At 32.8% G+C, this 18,928-nt stretch overlaps 1 protein-coding gene across 2 annotated transcripts in view; it reads left to right on the top strand.

The window, feature by feature from the left end:
• Positions 1-17,716, top strand: part of LOC146992960 (acid-sensing ion channel 1C-like) — a 50,987-nt gene extending 33,271 nt beyond the window's left edge. For both annotated transcript variants that reach the window (XM_085809248.1, XM_085809247.1), the window contains 2 exons: positions 5,622-5,947; positions 14,961-17,716. In XM_085809248.1, coding sequence (XP_085665374.1) covers positions 5,622-5,947; positions 14,961-15,105 — 471 coding nt within the window. In that variant the 3' untranslated portion in view covers positions 15,106-17,716. The remainder of the gene's footprint in view (positions 1-5,621; positions 5,948-14,960) is intronic.
• Positions 17,717-18,928: the final 1,212 nt, after the last annotated feature.

Raw genomic sequence — 18,928 nt, 5'->3', positions numbered from 1 at the left:
TTTCTTTAAATAACATACGCGTGAAAACTCGAGAATCAGCAGAACATTTTTGCCCTTCTAGGGCTGCCTTTGATTCTTTTGCTACTGTATTTGAGCTACTGTATTGGCTCATTGCTGAAAATTTTAACTCGTTTTATAATCTCAAAGAATGGAAGCAAGCCCTTCATTAATTAAGTTCATTTTGATATTGAACAGTGGCTCGCTTTATCTTCAGAATTCTATGGCACTACTGTTTCTTTAAATAACATACGCGTGAAAACTCGAGAATCAGCAGAACATTTTTGCCCTTCTAGGGCTGCCTTTGATTCTTTTAATAAAAAAGAGCATTGTTGTGCAAAAAGTGAAAAATATGTCTATAGAGTTAATGAAATGCAAGTATAATATAAGAATAGCCTCAAGATAAAAGGTAAGGGTCCAAAACTTTTCACAATACAGGCGATAGTTTAAACTCAAAGGTGTTAAACCCTCTATATTATATCATTGAGCCTATAGATCAGCAAAAATTAAATAACAATATTGAGCAAAATATATACCTAAAAGTACGCTAAAGAAGCAGAACTATAACATATTTTTATTTCATGCAGGGAAGAAGAAATTTTGACTATGTAACTGATATCGTGAAAGCTTATATTCTTGTAAAATACGTATAAATCAAATTTTCATAAAAGGGACATGCTAGTATAAGGTATTTCTCCTTCTTCCGAGGATGCCTTCGTGTTGTAATGGTCAGCATTAGTGGTGCGTATTCGAGAGGTCCGTGGTTCGAGTCCCGGCGAGGACAATGCTCATTTTTCATCTCTCTTGCTTCAAAAAGTGCCTAATGTCTCTACAATGGCACCCGAACTAAAAAAAAGGGGTGGATGATGATTCTCCACCACTAGGATTTGGCGACTGGATCCCCTAAGCCCCAGTCGCCCATTAAAAGGGGGAGTATATAAGGTATTTCTCCCACCTTCTTAGTATCCCTTCTTGGTGTTATGGTCAGCGAGTTTGAAGCGTATTCAAGAGGTCCGTGGTTCGAATCGCAGCGAGAGCATTGTTCATTTTTCACATCTCCTGCTTCAGAAAAACCTAATGTCTCTACACTATATGTGGAGATAGCAATCGAATAACGACGCATTTCTTCGTAATGTTTTTAACAGACGTGAAGCTATCTAATTTGATTTCAAATTGTAAAAATGAAGAATATATATATAAATGGGAAGCATAAAGAATGAATCCTGCCTAGATATTTTCGGTCTTCATTCGATAACTACGTTAGACTGGGTTACTAAATGTATTCTCTAAACATTAAGTATTCTAAACAGCATAATCAATATTCTATGATTTTATGCTTTTTGTTCTGAAATCATTTAAATGTAAAACTTTCTCTGAATGTTCTCTGAATTCCTTTCACTGATGGGTCAGAAATGGCAAAATATCGCCCTGTAAAATATATTATGCACTCTTCATTTTTAAAAATATCACTGTGGGATAAAAGAGCCTTAATCTAAATGGTTTCATAAAGTTTTAATTCATAGTTTAAGGTTAACCTTAATGGTAAAATATAAGCATAAAGATATATTTTCATTCCACTTTATTGTAAAGACATAAATTATGTACATACAATATCTGCTGCTCAAATGTAGGAGTACATAAAAGAATAAGTTACATTTTATAAATCATTATTACGCCTAATTTCCTCAGGAATTTAATATTTATTTTATCCCAAAATGATATTTCTGTTTCTAACTCTTTTGCAGAAAAATGTTGTTTATGATTTCTATAAACTAGCTTTGAAATTATCATGAGGTATTTTAAAAACTTTAAATCAGATTACATCCTGGTCTTTTTGATGATCAGTTCACGACATCAATATTTTCTCTTCAACGTCTTTATTGTGGGAGTCAGATGTACATCATGAAGCATTATTAAGTTGAAAAATCCAAGCACTTCCATTTAATAATGTCCTAAATTATGTTAAATATTCTCACAGCAAATACTGATGCTATACTTTGATTGCTTATGACAGTGTCACAACTGTCATCTTATCAAACATCCACAGGTTTCTATTTCGCCTCCTTCCCCTTAGCTTTTGAAAAATTTCTTATTTCTTTGCCAAAGTCATGTCGTTAACACCTGCTACAGTCAAGACCGATCTAGATAAATGTTTCTTTTAAGAAAGCAAGTTCCTCGGCTTACCTGGTCATATCACTGCATTTTTTGCCCATTTTAATTTAGTTGTGTTTTTCTTTTAACAATGTTGTACCATCATTTTAAGGTCCTTTTTGTTTAAACTTAAAGCGTGGACAATTGTTGGCTATGATACCCTGATTGGCAAAGAGAGAGAAATTACACAGACAGCCCAGCTTTTGTTGTTGTTGTTATTGTTACTAGCTACAGGGAATTTATTTCTTTCATTTAATGATGCTTTCCTTCAAGTTCTTTTATTTTTACAACAGCATACTCCTTTTTGATGCATTTTCTCAGCATTAACAAGTTTATTAACTAATTTAATAATGGCCTTTCTAAAATTTAATTTTCTTAAGGGAAAACTAGACTATTCTCTTTATTGTCAAATTCTTTTTCTCGACATTTTAAAGCAGCAATTCGTTACAGACAACATATGACTCAAGAAGTCTCCCTGTGCAGTAAACAAGCGATGTAAGCAAAACATTTCGTACAGATCATTTGCATGCCTTTTTAAATATATTTATAATTTTTTTCAGTTGGGTAAAGCATTATATTTAACTTCGCATTCTACTTCTTACTTAAAAAGATAATTAATTAGTGAAATGCAATTTATCTATTACTTATCATCGAAAGCTTTTATTTATTAGAAAGTATCTGGCTCTTAGTAATTATTTTCTTATGATAGCATGTACTGAAAGGAAAGTCAAATATGAGATATGTAATCATAATTTCTTTATAGACTTCAGAATTTATGAAGGAATTAATGTTGGTTATTTTACTTCTGAAACCAGTGGGATTGTAAGTTAAACATCTACTAAAAAGGTTGTAAGGGGGGATGTTTATTATTCATAAGCAAAGCAATATTATGTGAATTTCACAAAGGAATATATGCAGAGATCTTAGACTGTATGGCAGAATTGAGAGTCAGCAAACGTCAATGCAGTGATCAAGTAGCATCAATCTAAGAAATTCCAGTGGTCAAAAGCATTCAATAATTTCTTTTTGTTGATATTCCTGCCATGAGATCTCAATTAAGGTTAATCGACACTGCTTTACAGATAAATGAGACTCGTGATTCAGTACTTCACTAGCCAAGGTTTTCTTGGTAACTAGTCAAATTAGTTCGCTTTCAGATAGAAAACTGGAAACACTATGATTATGCAAAATCTCTTAGCGTTAGAAATTATATTTTCAAAGAAAGTGTTTTGGAAATTCTCCGTATTACATTGACATGGCACATATTTTCTGATAGTAACTGTTTATTTTAGAATTGACTTCAAATCCGCTTGTTATTATCGCTGACAAAATGTATGGCCAATTCTCTCTGACTTTGTCCTGCAACCATTTCGGTTGCCTTTCTTCCTCTCTTCTAAACAGCTTTTTGGTGTCACTAAAGTCCTTCTTGCTGGTATTATTTTAAAGAACAGTGTGCAAAATTACAATTTTTCTCTGAAATATCTGTTTTTATGTAGTGTGCTTGATTTGCTTGCCTAAGTGAAATTTTTGGATGTTATAAATGGATTGCTCTTGTGCCTCAATTTTTAGCAGTTTTTATCTGGCAGCAAAGCACTTTCTTTTTAATTTTATGACAGCTCTTTCGTGTCTACTGTTTTATTTATTTAGCACGTTTGTATACATTTCCTCTTGTATTACACCTAAACCACACCAGTTACACCTAACCAAATCTCATCCGAATAGCATTCAAACATTTTAATGCATATTTTACGTGTATTTCCCTTTTACTAAGTATATACGCACTATAATACACGTACACACAGTCTCACATATTTGCTTACTGAAGAGCCGAAAAGCTGGTATAGGGAGTCTAATGATACCTTTGCACTTCATCCCCAATATAATGTGAATACGAACCAGTTTCCTTTAGAAAAACCCTCCATGAAGAAATCCCTCATCTTAAGCAAATTACCTTCTCATGCTTTGTCATATTCTAGTAATCTAGCCTATGCACGTCACTGGCTACATCTTAGTATAAAAAGTGATTGATCTGTAATAACTTTTAGATTTTTACCGCCATAAGAATGGCTTACTTAGGTTTTACTTAGCATTGCTTAATAGTTAAGGCTCATGAGATATGTCCTTGCATTTCAATGAATAAGGCAAAGTTTGGATCTCCATGTATGACAGTTAAAAGTGTATTACATGTCTAAAAAAACTCCGGCAAAGTTTTATACTAAAGACAACAGTATCTGGCTTAAATAAATTGAATTAATGCGACCAACATCAGCTGGCGAGAATCGTTTCAAGGGACTAGTGTAAAACTGCCTCTAGTAACATATGAATTTAATGCCGGGGCTTTGATAAACGTTAGCGTAAGGACCGTAAAAAGTTCCCTCCATTTTATGGACTTCAGGAGAAATCATTTAACCTGAATACACAACAAAGTGCTGTGCAGCTCATCTGGGCTTGGCAATTTGAAACCTAGATACTTAATGATGGGGCCCTCACAGCTCGGTCTGTCAACCGTATTTCCAATTGTTTCGAGTAGACAGAGACACATAATATTTGCTTATAGACAAAACGCCATAACTCCATAGATCTCACATATCAATAGAAGATTGCACAGGCTATGATGGGTCCATAGTAGGTTCATTTAACTGACATTTACTAAGACCCCTAGTACGTCTAGAAACGGTGATAGCTGAAAACTATGTACGCATTCTTCCTAATGAATTATACCCACCATGAACGCTATAATGGTTAAAGGAGGCCGATTGCTAGTCCAAAAACTAACATTGGGGGTTCGAACGTGGAGTAAATCTTAGTTGTATTTGAGTTCCCCCTTTCACAGGTGTAATATCGGTCTACCCCTTCTAATGTTCTTTGGACAGGGATTAGACGACAAAATGACTGATGCGATTCGACCCTCAATTTTTCCAGTACGAGGAAAAAAGAAGAAAAGCATCTGTTGATACTATTCATGTATTCTGAAAGGTATAGCCTCTTCTAACAAAACAATGCGCAGTCACAACAGTGCAGAGATTCAAAACTATTGTTAGAACACTAATCTAAGTTGATATACTCTCGTGACCAGTCATGTCACAACATCTCAATATTAACGAAGACATCTGGGATCAACTTTAGTGAACACATGGCGCTGTGGAACACAGAAATCCCTCCTATTCCAATTACAACAAAATTCAAAGTACTAAACTGATAAAACGTTTTGACATTTCAGTATAGATATCTACAAAGCACAGGCCCCCATACGTGTATACACACGTATGTGTAAAGGGATTAAATTTGAGCAGTTCTAGGAATACAATCGATGCAGTGCCGGTTACTCGACTGTAAAAGTAGTAATAATACACAGCTCATATACAGTTCTTTTTTCTATAATATATTGCATTTTTATTTTTACTTAGAATGTATGAGTATATGACTTTTTTGATAATACAAATTTCTTAAAAAGAGTTTATATTTTTTTCTAGCTTCCAGAACTGTTTGCAGACCTTGGCGGATGCTTAGGACTGTATATAGGAGTTTCCCTAATTTCTATAATAGAATTTCATGAACTATTGCTTCATATTATCGCACTTTTCTATACCAAATTCAGTCGGAGCTTTTATGTCCAAAACTCAAATTTAGGTTCTAGAAATCATGGAAGAAGACCACGCAGCAGATCTGCTGAGCATTTCAAAACGCAGACAAACACTTTCCGACTCGAAAGACCAACTCCTCCTACTTCGTGGATCCGAAGAAAAAAAGGACAGGATGGTGTGGGTAGTATTTTCAGAATAGCAGATATAGAATGTTTGTAAGTTTCTATTACTTCGAATAACAATTTATTCAAATTTCTATCGAGTACAATTAAATAACAAATGAACGTAACCAGTTATTACATCCAGTGTTTTACAGCTTTTATTCCATATTCTACATACAAAAATATGCATTTCTATGTGTCGCTTACTCCAAAATAGTTTTAATAAGTTGTTAAAAGCTTTGTCCACGCGTTCTTATTTTTAAAGATACAGTGACAGTTATCATGATTCAGAAGCACTTTTAGCAAAATATCTATAAACATATTTTTTTAAATACTGATAACTATTTTATCGTTTCGTCTGGTTTTAGATGCCCTATAGTAAATGCATTCTTATCCACAGTATATTCAACTCATTTAAGGAAATATGTTAGTATCAGAAAGATTTATAACAAGCTGTTCCGAAGCAAACAAGAATATATTCATTAATAAGAAACTAACACAAATTACTGGCAGTAAAAGTTTCGAATAAGTCGATTGCATTAACAGCATGCAGATTAGAAAATGTACTCTCCGATAATAAAAATCAAGGCGAAAAGACTTGATTGTACACTTATGGAAATTGTATATATGATAAATGAGAGTGACTCAGAGTGAAGAAAACGTTCAAAAAATGTACAAAATATATACACGAAAACTGTACAAAAGGTATACAATCCACTGCTTAAAGATTACGCATATGCAGTAGATTCAAGATTAGTGAATTACAATTATTTATTTAGTGAAATGAGTAAATACGTAACCATATTTTAGTATGATAACAATAAAGTGATTCATCCTTTTTGAAATGTATGCAAATCATCAATCTCTGATTTTACAAAATATCCTGGTCAGCACATCAACAACTGGGACACTTAGCTGATGTGATAATGTCTTCAGTGCCTCTCCTACAATTATTGTTCAATCTTTATAATGTATCTACGGCTTACCGCAAAATATTAGCAATACTTATCCTACAGACTGATATTGTTCTGCTGAAATGCTTTACGAGGCGAGGCTTTCAAAATCAATGTAAATACGTTTCTTATATTCAAACTTGTTACGTCTAACTAGATTCATGTCTGTGAAATTTTAGAGCCTTGGCAATACTGCACGTATTTTGTCAAGATCTTGAAGCCGAATTCATTACAATGTAACATCCATCTTTGAATGCATTCGCCAGCAAGATCTGCTTGTGCTTTTCAGGTAAGTTGACACCCGTCAGTTCTTTTTTTATAACAATATTGTTTGCAAGTGTTATCCAAGAAAAAGTACTCAGACCATCACCTTGCTTCCAACAATGATGTCGTGTCCAGCTGAGAAGAAAACATGCCAATAATTAGGCAAATTGCTGTTCTTTTGGACAAATTTCTCGCACGAGCTTTACTGACTATTTAGAGTAAAAATGAATAATAATGTTAGCCTGGTTATGCAGTTGTCTTGAACATAGACACCCAAATGGGTTTGGAAATGTGAAATTCCATTTTTGAAAGTCGCGATGAATTACGATTTCAGCCACCGTTACTGAACATACATGTAATGTTAGCCACATTGTTTGTCAAGAAAGTATGGATACCACAATAATCTTGAGCTGACTTTTGGCATCTGTTAGGCGTGGCGGATCCACTTGTTCTCAAGGACTCAAGCTGTCACATGTTTCGGAGGTTTTTAGTAGATGTCGTAGGCTCAGCTTACCAACTTCATTCTTTCGAATGTGACGTCTTTCCCCAACGTTCTGATTTGTTATTAAGTAGCCATACCACACTGATGTGGTCTTTATTAAAACTGGTTAAATTCTTTTACATTTTAAATATTGAGATGAAGCAAAATACTGACTGAAAGAGTTCCTATTCAAGCATTATATATAAGGTTCATAGCACTTAGACGTGCTTTCCGTTTGCTACAAGAGCACGGCACATTTCATTTTCATAACATGAAGATGGATTTAAGTAGAGGTTTTCAACCAGATAGAAGATTTCGCAGTTTCAGGGTAGGTTTGCCCTGAAATGTCTCAGTTTGTGAGAATATCTCAGTTTGTGAAAATATCTCAATTTGAGGTTGTACTACTCTGCAGCCTCAAACTTAGATATTCTCAGTTTGAGGTTGTACTACTCGGCAATCTCAAACTGAGATATTCTCACAACGATAAGAGTCCGAATGAAATCAAAATTTCAAAGGAAGCCTGATACAAGAACATCGGAACCACATAGGTTTCACTGTTAACATAATTATATAGTAGAAATAAAATATCTCCTTGATAAACTGTAAATGTCATAACTACCACACCGGTAAATTGTTTTGAAGCATTCATATATTGTTAATCACGAATTTTTTATGCTCTTCTATAACAATCCTAAAACTTCCATATCCTTCTCACTCTCCATTTTCCTTCTCCTCAAAGCAGTTTGACATGACTTATTTTCATATGCTTGTGCCAGACTTTTATAACGATATTGTGTCTTACTGAATTCTTTCTTCTACATTTGTAATCGTTTTCATTCTGAAGTTAAAATATTATGTTCTGAAGTAAACATAATTTTTGTTAACGTTAGAAATTTTGTACATTATGTATACTATTCATCATAAGTACTAAGAACAGAGAATTCCACAGTTTTTATATGGATTCACATTCATTTTAACTAATGGAGCAGGAAACCTTATATGTATTCCTTGTAGCGAAAACTTCTGTGTGTTCCATGTAACATCATTTTGAAGAATTATCCTGTAAAACAAATACAATTAAAAAACCATTTGTAAAATGTTCATCCTCAACCCAAGAACAACATCAAAAGCTACTTCCGTGGTTATTTTGGAAATTCTTTTTTAGTGACAAAGCTGAATTCAGCCTAAGTAATCCATAAGGCAAATTATAATTGAAAGCTTCCTTCGTCGTCTGATTTGAGGTAAAAAAGAAGGAAAACTACCTCAGTCAAATTGGAAATTGATCAAATCGTGCACTTTGAAAATGGCACAAATTTATACAGCAAAATGATTCGGAAAACAAAAAAGTATAATAATGTCATTATGAGGACAATATTTTTCGAAGAAAGATCAATGATAATGTCATCGACATCAAGGACAAACTGCAAAGGGGAAAGTTTGCAGCATTTGGCTTATTTTTAGTCCAGATTGATCAATCGACTGATAAAGCATCATGTTTCTAATTGCTGGTACGTATGAAGTCTGTTCTTTTAGGTTCATTTATTAAAGGAGTTTCCATTTTGTTCATTCTTGGAATCTTCTAACAAAAGATCACATACTTTAGAAAAATTTTCATTATTTTTTAAGCAGAAAAATATTTGTGGAACAATGTTCATACATGCTGCAGTGATGGACAGCCAGCTATACTCAGAACAATGACTGGATTTCAAACTTATGTAAGAAAGGACTCTTTCAGAATGAAAAGGTTTCACAGTATAAATGCGATCGACTGCACCGACATAAAAACATTTCTAACTCCATTCAGAAGTAGCTTGAATCGAGCGCCTGGAATTGTGAATTTGTACTTCACATTTGCTTCATAGCTTCATAAATGCCCGTAGATTCCAGAGAACAGTGTGAGTAGTAGAGTGTTGGAGATAAGAGAGGAATTCAATAATTTTTTTTAATTCAATTTAAGAACATTTTCCTTGATGAGTAATAGAGATAAATATTTTTCAGCAGCTGAATAAAAGAAACCCTCCAAAGCAAGAATAAAACAGAAATACGTGGCAAGAAGTGTAACACAAAGTGAATATTTCCTTGAAACATTTTATGGGCAAGTTGGAAAGCAAGTAAAAGCAAAGTCACTATAAAAATTGTTTCAGTATCTGAGGAAAATTTCATAAGTTTTCCATACCGATGGAAAAGACCAGGTGCTTCTAAAATTTCTAAATTAATCAGTATTGTAGACAATAGAATAAAGACTAAAAATATCTCACTACGTATTTCGGTGTGCAAACCGAGAAATGTTAGTCAATGTTTTGCTACTGAAATACTGTTCTACGATTTCAAAATGATTTACTAATTATTCAATTACAAAAATTATATTACATCTTAAATAATTGAAAAAATTATTTTTGTTTTATTTATTTCTAATATGCATTCGTGAAATCTCTCAATATTAATATCTGAATCGAAATTTTCTAGCAATCCTCGGAAGTATGAAAGGTCTCTGCTAGATGCAAGCCTCGGTGAATTTTATCGTGCTTCGTTTCACTCTTAATATCATCGTCGTTCATTTCACAGATATATCATTTTCAGTTCTAACCATCGTATTGCTTATGCAACATTAGTTGAACGACTGGATGATCGTTTGTGGTTGAACGTTTGGACCATGCTGTTTTACCCACTCTGCGATCATTAAGATATATCGACATCGTTTAAACTGCCATCTTCACCAACTTCTTTAAGAAACATCATTTTCTATTACTCGCATTTTTCCAGACGTTATCTTTGAAAGGTCTTTTTAAAAGAAACATTGTTGTTTGCGGTTCTGATGGAAGACCGCCATGGATCACAGCTCCAAATAACTCGGGATTACTAGCGTTGTTTCTTCAATTTCTCGGTAAGGTACGTTTGAAATGAACCCTATGCTAACAACAATGATTTGTTAAAAATGGCTTATTTTCACTTTTTAGGCACTTTATTCAGCCTTTCCAAGGTACCATCTTCGTCCTTCCAGCCTTCATTACTGGCAAGCGATAATATGCTATTTAGAAACTTTGCCTTTTTAAGTAAAGTCCTTAAAAATAATTAAAAATAACAGGCGGTAAACATGATCCGTGCGTCATGCAACTTAAAATATCAATAAATCTCGCCTTTTGTGTCCAGTGATTCATATTAAAATTGTGTTTACGTCTTCCTGTTGCAATATGCGATTCTAAGAGAAGTGAAACCATAATGGAATTTCGTCGATATTCAGAATTTGCAACATTTTAGAGTTATATTGCTTTAAAGTTTAATAATAATTTTAAAATGTCTCAGTTTTGTACCTAGTTCTCTTGGTAGCTTTTTTGCTGAGCGTAGATACATACAGTCATACAGTTTTATGAAACGATTGCACCATCCCAAGGAAACAATTTTCATTGGTTTCAGTACTTGAAATTTAAGGTCTTTGATAATATTTAGCGCTTTGATTAGGATGTTTGTGCACTCTACAAAAAATACGCTACCCAAGAGTCGGTAAGAACGCTGTGCAGATTTCTTCTGTAGATCATGAAAGAAAGATGAATACCCGTGTGCAATATTTTTCGACCTTAGCTATTAGAAATTTAAGATTGCTTTCCTTCTCCATTCGAATATTTTGCATTTCATTGACCCAAAAACGAGAAGTAGCCATAAAATTGTTAAAACTTTCACAAAAGTGATAGCTACATGGTTTAAAATTAGCAGAATAAGCGGTATTCTTTCTGATCTTTTACTGTGCAGCAGAAATGAAGAATCTTATTATTCTCATAACACAAGATCCTTAGCGATAGAAGATCTAGATTATGATAAAGAATGTGACAGCTTCTTGAAAGAGGATGGATGCCTTCGTGGAGGCTTATCGAAGGAAAACAGTGTTGTTTTCGCGTTATACGCTAGAAATGCCACTATTGGCGATAAACTAAATTTCCCCGTGTTGCTAGAAAATCATTAAAACAACTAAGAACAAAATAAAAGTTCGCCATGTTCTTTCCAAAGCAACAAATGATGTGCATGCCTAAAAGTTGAGGAAATAAGAAAATACTGCAAGCAGTAAAAGTGTCTTTTCTTTCTACAAATTTCCCACCTCTGTTTTTCAAGCATTTCAGATTTTAGAGCTCATTTGCAACGTCTGATTGATCTAGCTAAGTTAGACGACCAAGTATTCGCATTTTGATCAATACATAGTTGGATTTATAGGAAATTTTATAGGACTATTTTAAATTCCAGTTATAAATGGGCTTTCAATCAAAATCTTACTTCTTTATTTATACTTCATTAGACTTATATTCGAAAACATACGGTAAATTGGGTCTTTACAAACACTTCCCAATACATCACTTATCTACTGAATAGAGAATAATCAGAGGTATCGTCATCAAAGGAAATCAATCAGAGGAATCGTAAATATCAAGATATTGGCATTCTTTTGATCTGTTTGTTTACTGATTAAGTTTAGTATGTTAATTAATTTATTAAACCCTACTTAACTTTGAAATTCCAGGTAAAGAATTTAACAACTGTTTATTTGTAAAATTTTATTGAAATTTTATCTCACAGAAATGAATTTATGCATAGTACCATAGAACAAAAATACTTTAAATCTGATATATTGTTCGGAATGAACGTGTTGAAGAGGTCCAATATGTATGTTTTGTTCTAACAGTCAAACTTACCATCTCTAATCTTTACATTGTCTGATAAAGCTGTATCTATATTTTCACAAACGCATTCAGTAGCATTTCACAGCTAGTTAAATAAATGGAAATTGAGAACAATAAGGACAGAGGAAGTCCTAAGAAAAAATATTAAGACACTGAAAGAGTAAACGCAAGGAGAGAGTACTGACAGCAATTTCAGGAGACCAATATTATTTATTTTAAAAAGCAGCTTTCCTTTGAAACTTAACATACTATACAAATATTTCTTGCAATCTTCTGATACGTTTGTGTACAGAGCTTCTGTTAAATCCCTTATCCCTTATCCTTATTTTCGAAATCGGAAACGGTCTTATTTAAGGTTGCTACATTAAATGCCTATCGAAAATAGCAAATATTTTTAACTTTTCCACTCTTTACATAATAGGTTTATCCTTCCCAAATGGATGAAAAGTATTACCTGACCATCAGTATTCCCGGAAATCTTCAAACGTCTCCTTTCTTCATTCAATTAGTTAACAATGAATAAATATGACAGTTAAAAAAAACACAATATATACATCCAATCTATTAAATTAAAAACTGAGGCTTGTTATGAAGATCTTTTTAATTAAACTAGCTCATATTTATACGTATTACGCAAAGAAGGATCCCTTTGATTCCTTAACTGATTACAGCAAAACAATCTATGCTTCTCTGGCCTAAGAAAAGAGGAGTCTTAAAAAAGCATTTTCAGATCTAAGTTTTCTAAACATATCTCTGACAGCAAAGAATGGAATTGCTCTATGAGAACTTTGCCAGTGCATAAATAGTAACTAATAATTATATTTTTTAAATAAATAGTTTGTTTAGGTTGAGTATAATAAATTCAGAATTCACTTTTATTTCTGTCATGGTTAAGTACTAAATGTGAATAACATTTTAACTTAATAAGGCTGTATTTCTTAGATCATCTGCTAAAAATTTCCATAACAGCTAGCTGGCTTATGAAACAACAGTTCATTACCATTTGTTGAACTTAAGTGAATTATGAGAGTAAGCTACTGCCGTTATATAGCCCCTCCCTACAATTTCTTTTAAGCTGTCTTTTAAACTTCTTTTACACTGACAGTAAAAGTTAAAGGAGCAACTATAAAAAAATATTTTATGTTAATACTGTTAAGTCTAATGAGACACAGTTGGTTGGTAGATCATCATCAATATTATCACATAGTCCAATGAGATTCAGCTTTGCTAAAGAGAAATATGAAAGTTGTTCCGCTTGCTCTTTTCGCACATGTGGAAAGGATTACCAGCGGGTACTTCAAATTATAATTTTAAATATCGCACTAGTAGCTGAATAAAACTTTCACGTGTGGAAGTTGGAACATGTTGTTGAGTAGGCACCTGACAGATTGAAAGAAATGGCATGTGATTAGCAGAACGGAAGCAAGATAGCCACTGACACGGGTGTAGAAACAACTAAAAGTAGCCATAGACGTCACTTCAAGAACCAGAAACGGTTAAAGTACACCAGTAATTTATGCAGACAATCAAATCAAAATCGAAAGTATGCCAAAACAGACCATCGGGACCATTTTTTGGCTATGATTTCTAAAAGAAATCTGACTTTAGCACAGATTGCAAAGGAGTTTGCTGCAGCTGCAAGAACTCGAGTATCCAGATATGCCATAAGAAACAGGCTGCATAAAAGATTGCTTTGCGAGCAAAGCCATGATTTGCGTCTCACTAACTCAGTCTAACTAACTCACCCGATTCCAGTAAAACAGATATTCAAATACCATGGAGTGAAGCCGAGTTCTCTACGATGATGAGTGTCGTTTATGTCTGAAAAGTGATACCACATTTGTTTGTTACAACCACGAGGAAGCAAAACGCACGCAATGAGACTGAAAACATCCAAGAAAAGCAGTCGATATAAAGGCGGTGAAATCAGAGTACGGGAAGACATCCTTTTGAATGGCCAAGCCTGACTTACACATTTTTACTACCGCAACAATGAAAGCTGAAATAATCAGCGATCAAGTTCTTGATCATTACTTCATGTTGCTTAGAGATAAAATCGGTGATAATTTCCTCGGCCAATTATCTCAAAAGCGAGGGAATTCAGCGGATGGCCTGTCCTGCATATTTTCCGAATTTAAATCCGATAGAACATGTCTTGGACGCTTACTTGCACCATTGCAGCCCCCATCTGTTCATGAGCTTCAAAGTGTTCTTCACCGTGAATACACTTTTTTAAGTTGGGTATCTTGCACAATATTACGAACAACCTGGAAAATCACTGTAAAGTTTTTTTAAGGGTGTTTTTAAACCTCATTAATTTTTTATGTATCGCTAAAATGTTGCATCGCCAACTTTCTTTATGTCATTTTATATCATACTTCCTATTTTCTTATTTAAATTCATTTTTCCGCAGAAACAGAAAATCCTACATTCTGATTATTCAAAATAAAAATCTTGGACAATTCCATGATACTAGCTGCAAAATCATTCAAGATATATATGCTTTTATAGTAGCTCCTTTATTTTTTTTTCCCACCCATGTATGAATTTTTACTTATAAAATAGAGAATCATATGTAATAATTGAGCTGAAATAGATAGCATTTTAGTTTTGTAAGAGATTTTTTACAATTTTTTAATTAAAAATTGAATGTTAAAATGCTAAATCTAATATTAAATTTAAATAAACTTTTCATTTTTCAGAACTCATGAAGATACATTTGGTAGAAAAATGTGCTACAAATGCCTTTCGGATATAGAAAACCTTCGAAATGGATACCTGTACAGGAGAAGACCTCCTAAATTAGCTCCTAAATCATTGACTAACATGAACCGTTCTAACACATGAAAAACAAAATTTTGGTATCTACTTGCAATGTCTTTTTCTAAATTTTAATAGCTTCTTTTCGTTTTACTTATAATTTTTAGTTAACTGAAATGAAAAACCATTATTGAAACAATTACGATATAATTACAAAGTAAATTTAGGATGCTTTTCATCATACTACGATACAGAATGAGAAATAAATTTACAATAAATTATAAAATGCTTTTTAAAAATTAAATTGTTCTATGTAAGATTTGTGCATCAAATATAAACAAAGTCTCCCCTCCGAGAAAAAAAAAAAAAAAAGTTCTGATTTAGCAAAAATACCATTTTTTTTTTCCCTAAAATGTGGTTGAAGCTACTTCAGTTAAGTAAATGTTATTCTCTCATCCACTTAAAAGGTCATTTGTTGTACTAATAAAGCTATATAAATAAATTTTAAAGGAAAACATTGTATTAAATGTATTTCCTATCAGACATCTACATTCTTAGAAATTTTAAAGATATAACTATATTAATAATTTTTATATAAATTTGTTATTTATTCATATTTTGCACCAATATTCCATTATTTATTAAACAGTACATTTTCTGGTCATTTACGAAACCTTTCGTCAAAATATGATACAGGCAATTATATCTAATACGTTTGTTTATATTTTAGTTTAAATTCTACGTTTGAAAGCTTTAAACTCCCTTCTACAACACAGTAATTTAGCTTGATGGTGCTGCCATCTGCATTTCGTAAAGAGAAATACTTGCATAATTGTCACATTTTATTTTGAATTAAAGGTTTAATTAAAAGAATTAAGAAAATAACGTCTTTTGCTTTAGGTGTCAATATAACGATTTCCGGAAATTCTTTTCTTTTTCCTTATGTGTGTGTGTACTTTTTTTTTCTTTTTTTTAATAAAAGTGTCTTTGTAACATGCCATATTTCCTAAAACGTTTTGTAGATAGGCTCTCGAAAAAATAAAGCACAAAGAAGCATATTAGCACATAATAAAAAAAAACATTTGTTCATATTAGAAAAGGTGCAGATTGTAGTTCGCTATTAATTTTTTTTTTAATTATTTAATTAAATGTTTCTTCCTTTTCTCATTCATTTAAACCTGTTGACACTTTATAAGCTTAAAAACAGCAGAACTCCAAATATTCGGACTCAATGATTTACTTGGATATTCGGAAAGCCTGCATAACTGTCTTTTTGTCTATGGGCTAAATGCTCATTTATTATAAAGCAAATCAATGATACACGCATCCATATATGTGTGTATATGTTGCAAAACTTGACTTTCTTTGGTAACATACGCTAGCATCAAGCTCCTAACAGGCTTGAAGCGAATTACGGCTTTACCTTAAGTTTTGTCTGAAGTTAATGAAAAAAAGAAAGGTTTAAATAAACTTGAAGAAGTTGCAATAACATTTTTATTAAATCAGAACTTTTTTCCTAAACGCACTTCTCGTGCTAACAGGATCGACTACGACTCGTAGCGATGTAACTTAAAGTGACAATCAAATTTAAAAGTTAAACTAAGCTTACTAGTCACAGACTACACAAGTGATTTTAACTCTCATTTGGCTCAGAATTTCTCACAGGCGTAATAATTAAAACACGCAATAACGAAAAGCCGAAGAGAACACAGAGCTGGCTGACGAAAGCTATAGCATGGCCTCGAGAGGCAGAAACCCGCTCTAGGTTACATTTCAAAACCCTCAACTTACATACTGTCTAATTCATTTACATTTCCGATGAGGAAACAGAAAAGGAGAAGTGATAGTAAAGGCTGAAATTATAAGTAACTGGTTAATGCAAAATAATAGTAACTATGCAAGTAAATTAATTGCTTAAATACTTTACACGCAAGTACTGATCATCTGTCCTAAGATTAAACTATTGTGGTTTATCATTTTATTAAGACATCTTTTCATAAGCTTTGTGCCTTCAAAAATTGGTATAGTTCATTTTTTATGTAGCACATAAAAAAAAGTTTGTTTCCTCTTTTTGCAAAAATGCTTTTATTTTTGAAATTATAGCGAAATAAATATCTTTTAGACGTTGAGAATTATTCACGATGAAATAATGAGAGATTATTTCACATCATATGGAATTTTGTTTCTCTTTGTGCGGACAGACAGTGAAATAAAAAAATAAATAACGTTCTTTTAAGACGACCGCTCACTGTTCCAGATGGTTTTGGTCTTCTGTAAAGCTGGTCATTTTCTTTGAAGGTGTTCCGTAATTATATTCATTTATGTTCTCTGAGGTATCGAGCTTTCCAAATGTAGTAGGCCTTTTCAAAACTTTTAAGAGATGGTTATAATTTTGGTTATTTGAGTTCTCATATCAGTATAAAAATAAAAATGTGTGCAATTAATTTTAGTGTTCAAACGAAAAGTTAAAATCTAAAAATTACACTTATGTAATCAGAATCTGTTTTTAAGAACTCCTACCATTATATAATAATGTCGGTTAGAGAGGATGTAAAACAGTATTTATTTAAATAAGAATAGTTCAGTTTGTTTCTTGTAATTTTAATTATGAAAATTAGACAAATTTTATTGTATAAAATAATATTGATATAAACATTTTTTTTTTTTTTTTTTTTTTGTTAATATTTGAGAAATCCAATAAAATCTTCGCATATTTTTATTCGTTTATTTCTGAAGACTTTGGCTGCAAAATCACCCATATGTGTTCACAGTTAAGTTAGGTTAGGTTAGCGTATTTGAATATAGTCAAGCACAAGAAGGGTATCTATGTAAGGGAAGGGATTCCTTCATAAAGTAAACTGGCTTGTATTCGAGTGACACATGGGTAAGACCAAGAAAACAAACCATGCAGTCAACCCATTCTCCTAAGCTTGAACCCAGGTCAGAGCACCACTATTCAGCGGTCTTACCCACTCGACCACTGATGGGCCCCCATCTCATCACAGACATATAGAACTATGAAAGTATGTGGTTTTAGCATAAGATTTAAAAACATATCGGAACGACTAAGAATCCAAATCATTACGCAGTGATGTAAGTAAATCAAAATATCTTGGATACGTCTAGATTTAGTACAAACTACGCATAAAGGTTATATCTTTTCTAATGTTGACTTCAGAATGAATGAAGTTGAAAATCTATTGAAAAGGAAAATCGCAAGAAGTAGAAATATTGCTGCCTATTTCAGAGGAACTGACAACGTTTGGAACCAAGGGAGTTTTTTATTACCCTCACGGAAAAGAACCAAAGATTGTCCCTTCAGAAACGGGTCCCCAAATTCAGCCTCATTTGAGATGAATAAAATGAGAATGATGTATTTTTCTATCATTAAAAAATGTAGAAAGAAGCGCTTTGTGTAAAGCAGTTCAAAACAAACATCAGAGTTCATCTCATTTGTGCCTCGGACTGGAATTAAGTGAGAAAAGAGAGAAAAAGTGCTCTATCTCCTTTGAGTTCCACGTGAATTTAAGCCCAGACCATATTCAGAAGAAAAGTTTTAATTCTCTTTGTATTTGAATGCAAACATTGCAAAAATGTTTTAGTTATCATTTTTCGTGAATTTCGCAATTTGCAAAGTTACTGAAGAAGGAAGATGCGGTGGAAATACAGTTACAAGGAAGAAACATAATCAGAGATAAACAACTCGTGAACGAAAGAGAGCAAAGATTTACTCACTCCTCTGTTGGCAAAATTTTTTCATCAAGATTTTAGATTTCATAGTGTTCAAATCTCGCAGCTATAATTTATGTTTTTGTTCATACGAAATGTCTCTGAGTGTCAATTCTTTGCTCAGAATTAAAAATACTATAAGGAAATAGTCAGATATTCTACGAAAAACTGATGTTCGCTT

Source organism: Stegodyphus dumicola, chromosome X2 (genome assembly GCF_044657685.1).
Source record: "Stegodyphus dumicola isolate Sdum_Otavi_A_Nest chromosome X2, ASM4465768v1".
NCBI classification, from domain to species: Eukaryota; Metazoa; Arthropoda; class Arachnida; order Araneae; family Eresidae; genus Stegodyphus; species Stegodyphus dumicola.
Note: the sequence above shows the minus strand (reverse complement) of the source record. Positions and strands in the feature narration are given on the sequence as shown.